The following is an 11347-nucleotide window of genomic DNA, read 5'->3' as shown; positions in this document are numbered from 1 at the left end:
GGAGAAATTAACTGGGAGCTCAATTACCCTTTAGCCATTCCGTGAATGCATCCCTATTTATTGCTGGAACAAGAGCCATGTATTTAGAATAATCATAAAGCACAATGATACGAGCTAAAACTCATCGTGTTAATTTGAAATTCAGGCCATAAGTCATGTAAGTGCTATCAATACAAATAACTTTATTCAGATATTGAAAGTTATTCAACTATATTTTTTTTCAAATCGCTCATAAAGAATATGCATAGATGAAATTAATGTATTCAGTACATGGTTTCTGAAAAAAGGCCCTTCTAACATTTTAGCGTCAGTTCGGATAAGTGGACATAACTCGATTTCCATACGATAAAGTTTGTTGAAATTGTGCATACAGTTTAAGGTGTATATTTGACCTATGTTAATTAATAACTTTTCAGTTCCTCATAGTGCCCGTTAGGATGGTCATACCCTTTTTTATGGTGATAAATGTTCACAATTAAATATATCTTATATACAGACAACACTGTTCCATCGGATATTTGACATGTATATATTAAAATCTATTTGATGTTTGGGTTAATGAGGAGAACTAAATGATATTTCTTGAATATGTTCCTCATTCATTCCATTCATTTCATCAACTTCCTGGATGTTTGCGAACTGTTCGTTAAGCACTTCTATTAGGTATGTTAAGCGCTTCATAGGACGAAAATTCATTTACTCCCTGCTGAAGTCTCTCATAATGTGTTTGGCTGAAATAAAAACAAAAATTGATCAGAACATTTAAAGTTTTGAATGAATCACATTGCCTTTTTCTAAAATGCATAGAATAATACAATGACCCATACAATTTTGTGAAACAAAACATATTTGTCATACACGAAATCATTTGGAAAATTAATCGTGTTTCAATGAAATCATTTTCTCCTATAATATTTCAGTATTTCAAAGCCATTCATGTGCATTTCGTACTCAAGAAGCAGTTCTAGAATTTCACGTAATGTTGTTACACAAAGTTCCCAAATTAAAACTGTATTGAATTCTCCTGACCTTTTTATCTTGTTAACAGAATCGGCTGAAAATATTTAAAATGTTGATGTATAGTTAAAAAATCTAAGCAAGGTACATTGAATTATTCTCAATGAAGATCATCACAATAAGTTTATAAAAGTACCTTTATTTTTACATAAGTTCTATCAATACAAATAACTTTATTGATATATTTAAAGTTATTCAACTATATATAATTTTTTCAATCGCTCATAAAGAAAATACATAGATAAATTTCATGTATTTAGTACATGGTTCCCGAAAAAAGGCCCTTCTAACATTTAAGCGTCAGTTCAGATAAGTGGACAAAACTCGTTTTCCATACAATAAAGTTTGTTTAAATTTTGCATACAGGTGTCCTTTAAGGTGTTTATCTGACCCATGTTAATTAATAACTTTTCAGTTCCTTATAGCTCCCGTTGCGCGGGTTATTCTTTAAGTGATTTTCTGGTAATAATTGAATGTTCACAATTAATAAGTCTTACGTACAAATAACATTGTTCCATCGAAATATTTGATCTAAATATATTAAAATTTATTTGATGTTTGGGTTAACTAGGGGTTATTAATGATATTTCTTGATTATATATGTTTTTATTCATTCCATTAATGTCACCAACAGCTTGGATGTTTGCGAATTGTTCGTTAAGCACTTTTATTAGGTATGTTAAGCGTTTCATAGGACAATAATTCATTTGCTCCCTGCTGAAGTCTCTCATAATGTGTTTGGCTGAAATAATAAAAAAAATAGATATGAACACTTAAATTTTTAAATAAGTAACATAGCCTGTTTTTGAAATACATAATAAAATAAATTGATCCATATAATTTTGTAACACATATTTATCTTACACGAAAATCATTTGGAAATCGTGTTACCATATCAATGACATTGATTTTAACTATTATTATATTTCAATACTTCAAAGACACTCATGTGTATTTAGTACTCAAGAAATAGTTCCAGACTTTCACGTAAATGTTGTTACATAAATGTCTTAAATAAAGATTCTATTGAATTCTACTGACCTGCTTATCTTGTTACCAGAATCGCCTGAAATTATTCAAAATGTTGATGTATTGTTAAAACAGCTAAACATGGTCGAATGAAATATTTAAAACGAAGGTCATCACAATAAATTTAGTAATGCATCTTTATTTTTACATGTCAGATGATAAATGTCTGCTCTAAATCAAGGTAATTGATAACGATTAGGATTCCATACAGTACAATGTAATAAGGAAAGCAATATTTCTGCAGCATAAAAATACGCATACGATTTAGTACGTAAAATCAAAAGTGCTTGTCGCATTGATTTGACCTAAAATATGTTTAATCTTGTTATTCATGTTATATTTTATCCAAATATTAAAAATATGTAAAATAAAAGAAAACATATTATGTTTCTGTTAAATTGTTATAGACAAGGTGTGCAACATCCAAGTACGAAAATAATTGGTATGCCCATTCTCGGTGTCATTTTTTTGCCGGATTTTTTGCATGGAATCAATGCAATACATATTTTTCTATCAAAACTGACTATGAGCAAATCTTCAGAAAAGCAGAAAAGCCCAAAAATAAGATTTTGCCCAGGATGAGACCGTCATGACATGTTACGATTGAAATGCATCAACAGAGAGACCAAATGGGTCAAACACACATGCAACTGGTTTTTATATACTTTTTAATGGCCTAATGCTCCACGAGTGAAACTAAGTCTTATGTGCCTGTATGTTAGAAATGATTCTACATGTAGACGATATTTACAGAAGGTAAATCCTACCGGAAGTATTCTCCGTCTTCCGTCCTCCACGCACCTGTTGAGGGAGAACACTTCCAATTTCGGAATTACCTTCTACATGTAGAATCTTTCTTGATATGCAGTCACATATAACTTATTATGACCCCTGGAGCATAAGACCATTAAAGTATGTAAAATTTTTACACCTAGGACGGAAATACCCATAATTTCTTACTTGGATGTTACCTTGTTTATAACAATATAACAAAAATAAAAATAAATCAATTTTAAGATTTCTTAATGTATGGATATAATATTACATGAATAACACGATTAAACCAATTTTAGATCAAATTGATGCGACTAAAACTTTTTTGTGAAATGAATCTACTATCGTAATCTTCAGATCCTTCTATACTTGGTTGTCAAAATACTTGCTTGGGAATTCTTTACTAATGGACGAACGAGCACAGTTAAGCAGAACTAGTTGGTGGATGAACATGATATAATAAATACTACTTGAATTGATTTTTCCAGCTTGAGGAGAATTTATTGTTAAAAGTAATAATGTTTTTATACCAACACTATATTTAGGACAAAACGAGTACTTTCAAACATTTACCTTTCAGAGTGTCATAATTTGCTTTGTTTTCCATTTCTGTCCGGTTTTGAAGTTGCTCGTACATGTTTCTAAAAATAATAATTACATTCAAACTTATATCCAATCATTACGGCGATATCGATATGGCCCAATTGTCCTTGTAAGTAGCCCAATAAATCATGACTTTTCAAACAGACTATGTAACATAGTTTGTTGTTTGTTTGTTTGCTGTTTTTGTGTCCACCTATGTCTGACTCAATCTCCGAATATTGTTCATAGTCATATTCTTAACTAAAACGAAATATTAACAACATTTACAAGTTTAACTTAAAGATTTAGAAAAATATATTACTTACGATGTTGATAAAATGTTATTAAACACAGTTTCCTGAGCCTGTATAGAGTGTAGTTGTTCTTGCTGCGACTGACCTATTTTGTTAGTATACAATATCATCAAATTGTGCCTTTTAAAATTATGTATGTTACTATATTATAAAATAAATTTTGCCTTGTTATTTTTTTTACAAATTTGGTCATATCGAAATACTTCACAGCACTTAAGTTTTGATACCATTGTTTTTGACCTTTTGAGAAATCAGATTTTTATCACTTTAATGGTCGTTGTTAAAAGCTAGATATAAGTAGGTATAAATAATAAATTATTATCACATAAATGAAGTAATTTGATTGAAATCTAAAGCGTTTGGTAAAAAATTAAACATTGTTACATTATACAAACATTATTTCATGGCACATATCATGTAAATAACTAGACAATAGTAAGAGATTTTTGATAATTTACCAATAGGTAATCGTAATTTTTAGGCTATAAAACGGGAAAGTGATAAATTGGAGGCACTTTATAAAGAATATACACGTTATTTGTATTGTTATTATATCTATTTTTAAATAAAAACACAAAAGTATGCAATATTCGCATTATAATTATCTTTTTAGTAGGGTATATGAAAATGCAAGTATGTCAGGAATAATTATTTATGCAAATTATATATTTTTAGTAGATAATTACCTTGAGACTTTCGTTTCCTATACAGAACAATCCAGGTACAAAGCATGCCAGTAAGAATTCCAACGACTAGCGAAACAACAATAGCTCCAACCATTCCACTCATTGATAATTCGATATCGTTATAACCTGAAATTTATATATAAATATTCCATTTAATCTGTCAATAAATAACTTAATAAAATGTATGTAAGTATAAGTTTTTTTCAAGATATATAGTATTATAATTACAATGATGGGATCACTGAAATCGCTTGGTATAATTTTTCTCAGCTGCACTTATATTGCTTATAGTGAGAGACGCATCCACATTGTCTTAAGGGAAAACAAGTAAAGGTACTAAATAATACGAGTCAAGCATCTAATACGAGTCAAGCATCTAATGTATACACGCTTCGAATTGACATTTTATCATTTAATATGGGCCGACTTTCGCTTTGTTATAAAAATGTATTGGGGATTATCTGCGGTTAATGTAGGTTCTACTTTTTTCAGGAATCTGTAAAAAACTCTTCTGATTTTCTATTTAGTGTTTGATTAGAAAATGAGATGTTGAAAATAAAATTAAATAGCATAAATGAAAAATGATTAAGGCAATAAAGGAAATGTTCCTTCATGCAAAAAGTATTTATCTCACATAATTTGACTTGAGCTGTTTATCTTTTTTGTAATTTAGAAATATATAGAGGATATTTGATTGTTTGTGTGTAAGATGAAATTTTATTTCATCGAGTGGGCTTTAAAAACAGTATTCTCACGAGTGGCGTAGCCACGAGTGAGAATACTGTTTTTAAAGTTCACGAGATGAAATAAAATTACATCTTACACAACAAACAAACAAATTTTCTTTTTATTTTATGCTTAAAAACAAGTTAAAACGAAATTTCCCTAATATTTACGTTAATATTAAAATCTGTTTTCCCCTTTGAGAGCCTCAAAAAGTCGAATTTCTCATTAGATACAAGAAGTCATGGGCTGAAAAATAAGTTCCACAATCAACGTTAAATGGTGGTGATAGTATTCATTTTATTAAACAAATATGTCTGATCGCTTGTTTAAATAATAAAAACAAACAATTCTAGTTGGAGAAAAAGTCCAACCATCCATCCATATTTCTGTTACTGACTGCGAATTTATATTAGACCTTGCTTTGTTAAATGTAAGCGGCCGCCATTTTTAAAGTAATTTCACTAAAGGAAAATAATTGTGTTTGATTCAGGGGGATATCATTTGGATTTCTTAGTCATACACCTTTTTAAAAGATAGAAAACTTATTTGAGGATTGTAACAGACAATAAATAAGTGTTGACAGATGTGTAAATATTCAAAAAAGTGGATAGGAAAGTGGAAATTTTGGAAGCCTTACGAACGCTGGGATTTTTACATATTCCTCGACTGAAAGCTGCCATTGCTTTTCAAGTTTTCATTAAGCATACGGCAGTTTTTGCTCGTAGGATACTTAAATATTCCCAAATGTCATCAAGAGCAGTTTTGCATGTGGAAGGAGTGATTTTTCAGACTGTAAAAATGAAACAAAAAATTAAAGAGACGATATTTGGTGATTGGTATTTTGAATGAATAGAAGTAACATACTGTAAGTTTTCTTCTTTTTATTACTTTTGACATATAAGTTATTTATCAATTTCACTTTTGTTTTTCTTTAAACAGCCTGACATTGTCGGAATAGTCAGAAAAAATAAAATTGAGGTACCACATGGGGAAAATCTTAAAAAAGTAGTTTCGTCATTGAAAAGTGTGAAAATATATTTTGATAATTTTCACTGTGAAATTATCAAATATAATTTTCACGGATAAATCAGTAATCCACTGAAAAGCATAAAATAAATGTCAATAAATGCACTGAAACTCTTCTTTCAAATATATTTTGTTCTGTCTGAAGGTCCAATATAAGTTATTTCAACGCACTTTAATGTCAAAGAAAATCATTCATAAATTACCTTTCGTGACGTCGACTGGGTTTCTTAATGTCGTTAGCTCATCTGCAAATGGAAATGTCATCATAATATTATCGACCATGAAGCAATACTTATTAGAAAATAACTTTGTGAAATGTTTTTTTCTTCTTCATTTTTTAAATATGAAATAAACAGCACTGGAATTTAAAAGAAAAGATTAAGATAAAATCAATTTTATGATTTAACAAAACGTGTGGTTTAAACGTTACGAACTCCATGGTATTGAAAAAGGATTTCAAAGGATTAAATGTGAAACATTGATTGTTTTTGTTGTTATGATAAATAAATGATATTTTATAGTTTCAGTATTTTAGAAACATTCCAATGCTAAAAGAACGTGCGGATATAGAAAACAGTTTATAAACTTGTACATAGATTCAAAAAATGTTCAAATTCGAAAACCGCATTACACTTTAGAAATTTATGGACCTAAGGAAATTACTTATTAGTAATTGTGTTTTTCGATTGAGTGAGTTGGATCTTACATCTATTTGACGATTTGAGACACTGACAATTGATGATACATTAATGTAAAAACTAGAACTATCGCTTAATGGGATTCATACCCCCACAAATGTCCTTGACATAATACGACTTGGAAAGGTGGTTATGGGCACAAATACATATACATAAAAAAATTATCTCTTGCGAAAAAAAGACAAATTGTACACGCAGGTAAAGTATAAATATATATTGTCAAATCATGTTCGAAACAGTTACAAATAACCTTTCATTTTCCCAATGTACTAAAACAAACAAACATAAGTAGTGAAGTTAAGAAAATGGCATAATTATGTCAAAATGTAATTAAGAGTGGAAAAACTTTGCATACTGAGCTTACTTGTGACCCTTCATATATAGTTTTAAGTCAAGTGAATATCTGTTCTAGTTTCAAAACATTTAGTATTAATGGTTATATCAGAAAATTTTCTAAGCCTAAAAGGGGGCATAACTTGTGTCATAATTCAATGGAATTGTAGAATTTTTGTCATCTGAGCTTGCTTGTAAACCATTCATATAAATTTTAATTTCAAGTAAATATCTGCTCTGGTTTATGAAATATTATAGTAAATAAATTTAAAGACATGAAAAAAGACTTAACTTTGTCAAAATACAATACAAAGTTATCCCCAACATTTTTTTAGTTATGAAACTTGACCTGCATATCTTACTTGCGACACTTTGTATATATTTGAAGTTTCAAATGATAATCTGTTCTAGTTTTAGAAATATTCATGTACATATTAAAATTTCAGAACATTTTCTAAATCAATGTTCGACTCTGTGGCCTTGACCTTAAGCTGGCACAAGGGTAAGATGGGTTTTGCACATTGCCTAGTTGAGATGAACATTTGAGCCAAGTTTGAAGAAAATTCTTCAATTGGTATAGGATTTATAGAGCCGACACAATAATGGAGACGGACGGACCGACCGACGCGACAAAGCGAATCCATTATAGCCACCCCCAACACATTTATTGGTGGGGGATAATAATATAATAATACTAGAATTATAACGGGAATTGTCTAAGAAAGACTTTGAAAGACATAAAACAAACTTTCTACGATATGATATAGTGCCATAAATCAAAACCAAACACTATACCGTAAAAGTACTTATTTCTGCGGGCTTAATATTCTGTGATTTTTGTTAAAATAAGGGGTTTAAAATTTCTGCGTATCTTATTTCTTCGGGGTCATCATTCTCGCATTGATGCGTCTTAATTAAGATATTTTTGCAAAATTAACCGATAAATACAAACAACATTTCAAAATTTGTTGACGTACCATGTTCCGGATAACCTCCAGACAACAAATAATGTGTTTCTTCGTAATCAAATTGTATCGATATATACACGTTAATAAACACAAATAAAAACGTGCTTTGGCAACCAGTTTTATACTGTATTGAATAAATATGAAGTGTGAAAAATAAATAATGGCAAAATCGCACGTAGTGTACAAATACAAAAGGATATGTTTATTGCACGAACAGTTTTATTTTACTAAAAAGAAATCAAGATAGGGTGAGCGAAAATCATACAAACATGATATTTATTTGGGAAAAATGAACAAGCAAAGTAACAATTTTTTTCTAATAATAAAATCACGACTGATACATAAAGAAAATTTCCCTTTTACAAAGGGTGATAACGGTACAGGGTAATGTATTTATACAATACCGGTGGTTGACATATTCCGACATACCGAACAGGGAAAGGCTTAATTTTCTGCGGTTTTTAAATCTGCGGTGTCGTTATGAACCGCAGAAATAGCAGACATAAAGTTCCCGCAGAAAAAAGTACTTATATGGTATTTAATGTAAATAACAAAGCAACATACTAGTATTTGTGTTCAAATGTAATTTACACGATCATCACTCGTATTGGCATTTGTCTGTTTAATTTAAATACAAAAAACTTACTAGCGTCAGCGAGAAACCTTGGGTTGTCTTTAGTTACAAAGGAGTTTCCATAAATATCTCCACTTAGACTTATATAACACTCAAATCCAATGTCGTTTTCTCTATCAGTATCAACATCTGATGGTTCAATTTTATATCTTATAGAAGCTACTCTGGTATACCCACATTGACTGTTACTGATTGCAGTTCCATCATCGTTTGTACCCGGTGCTGGTTGGTAATCGATAAACTGATCTGTTGATGTGTTTGCTGGTGCCCTACGCCACCTAATTATTGTTTCCGGTAAACTTCCTATGTTAGCAGTGCACGTGAGCTCTATAACATCTCCTACATTACACGTGACCATTTTCATAGATGACGATTTTTGTACAAGAATACCATTCATTCTTGCTATCAACGATGTTATTTGAGGCTTATCTGGAAAATAGTAGTTCAGAATAATAATAATTGGAAATTGGTGACACAGATGTAGAAAATGATTGACTTTAATATATTTTATATATATATATATATACAAATTATTGATTTTTGTAAATCTTCAATATCATTATTTTCTATCTGATCAAGTAAGTTTTAGAAACATAGAAATAAAAAATAATACACGGTTGATAAAAAAGTTATAAACAGTAAAGAAGACATGTATATGATACAATATTCTGACTTATTGTTTGAAAAAGCTATACACTGTAATCTTTTTACAATGTCAATAAACTATTTTAAATTGATTTGAGCTCATGTCGAATTGATGCAAGCGTTTACGACATTGTAAATGTACTTACCATAAACTTTAAAACTGCCCATATTTTCAACAGATACAATACTTGCGGATGAAGAGCTTTTATAAATCAATCTACATTTGTAGGCTCTAGCATCATCACAAACTAACTTCTCTATGTTCATAGACAGTGTAAGATATGTACTAACAGGTGTTATCTTGCCCCATGAACCTCCAGCAACGTAATCCTTAGCACTTGCATTAATAGCTGGACTCAAACTTGGTCTCTCGGTTTGTCCAAAGTGCATTTCAGCTAAGCTATCCCAATTACTGGGATTTGTCTCTGAAACACTTTTGGATTTTATTCGTAATATCTGTATATTGAAAACATAATCAACATCTGTTTCTGTTATATGACAAATCATGGTCAATGTTCCTGAACTACCTTCCAAAACTTTATCGTTGGATATGGTAAAGTCTAAGGTGGTAACTGAAAATATACAAAGAAAGTATTTTAAGTCTTTGAAATTTGAATAGATGTAATAGGTCTTAAATGCTTTGTTTTCTTTATATGTTATATTATGTATCTATTTATAATACCTGAATCATTTATCGCTATCAGGATAAATTATCCGGACATTTGATAATGATTAACATGCATTATAAATATTTTTGCACTTTATAATGCACACATTTTAGTGAAGTCATTAATATGATTTAATTACCATTACTATTATTATCTTTTTACTGTTGTTGTTGTTGCTATTACTACTATTATTATTTCGCTTATACATTTTTTTCATGAATTTGTATATGTTTCTTTCTTACCTTTGACTAGACATAGAACGATAATGAAAAGAAACCATTTAAAATTTCCAAATGCGTTGCTAGGCGAAAGAAACATTTTAGATCTATTATTAAAACAGTTTAACATCGACACTATCAATAAAATGGTATAATGTTTATACGCGTTTATTAACATGTAAATATTGAATTTGTTTATCTGAAATAATCAGTAAACATCCTGTTTATGTTTAAGAAGTTGCCCCTTCTCTTCCTGTTTTCATTTTCAATATGTTAGCCACTTAAAAACTCATAAACAATTAAGTCAAGTTGTAATTTGTTGTGTGCTTTTTTGTGGACAAATATTTGATATACTATTCTCAATCAACAGCTTTTCTTCACTCTTTATTTTTCATTTCAAATCGAAAGGCATGCCATATTCTTGTAAGGAGTCCATTTCTTGAAAATGCAATGAATAAAGAACGTTATATCCTGACTAAATAAGAGAACATGAATTAATAAAGTATGTAATGTTCTTTTTTCTAAATATGATTTTTACTTTTTAATTTCAAGTGTTATCCGTCTATACAAAATTAACGTGATGGTGCTGAGAAAGGCCTTTTATGTAAATGATCAATTTGACTTTGTGCCACACTTGTGCAGCTGTTTCATTACATTTCTCTACATTAATGTTGTCCATAACCTGTTAAGTAAGAAAACGAAAAAAAAGGTTTTTATTTCAAATTCATTTATTGTATGTCTTAAGACAGTCGAGAGTCTTGGTCGTAAATTTTGTCGGCCGTCTGCTTCGTTTTTTTTTTCAAGAAAGAAATTGATGAAGATTAAACTGATATCAAATCATGTCGACTATAAATAATTCTTCATAAATTGCATTAATGTTTATATACACTTGTATACATAATTATATCTCTAGATAAAATATTTTTCTCGTTCTGTCAGCTCATTTTGCTCGCAAGGACCTATCACTCGTCTGCTTAAGACTTTTTAGATAGCTTCACGCGCATGTATAACATATGGAATATATTGTTT

At 29.8% G+C, this 11347-nt stretch overlaps 1 protein-coding gene across 1 annotated transcript; it reads right to left on the bottom strand.

Moving 5' to 3' along the window:
- Positions 1-646: 646 nt before the first annotated feature.
- LOC132733261 (uncharacterized) lies at positions 647-10502 on the bottom strand. The gene is made up of 9 exons (XM_060719865.1): positions 10343-10502; positions 9579-10004; positions 8800-9216; positions 6358-6399; positions 4403-4528; positions 3729-3801; positions 3394-3461; positions 2059-2083; positions 647-1759 (listed from the first exon to the last, which is right to left on the bottom strand). Exons 1-9 carry the CDS (start codon positions 10494-10496, stop codon positions 1675-1677), a joined length of 1416 nt encoding a protein of 471 aa, XP_060575848.1. The 5' UTR covers positions 10497-10502; the 3' UTR covers positions 647-1674.
- Positions 10503-11347: the final 845 nt, after the last annotated feature.

The sequence above is a fragment of the Ruditapes philippinarum genome, unplaced genomic scaffold, assembly GCF_026571515.1.
Source record: "Ruditapes philippinarum isolate M1 unplaced genomic scaffold, ASM2657151v2 ctg3610_1_1_1_1, whole genome shotgun sequence".
NCBI lineage: Eukaryota > Metazoa > Mollusca > Bivalvia > Venerida > Veneridae > Ruditapes > Ruditapes philippinarum.
This window is presented reverse-complemented; position numbering and strand designations above follow the sequence as displayed.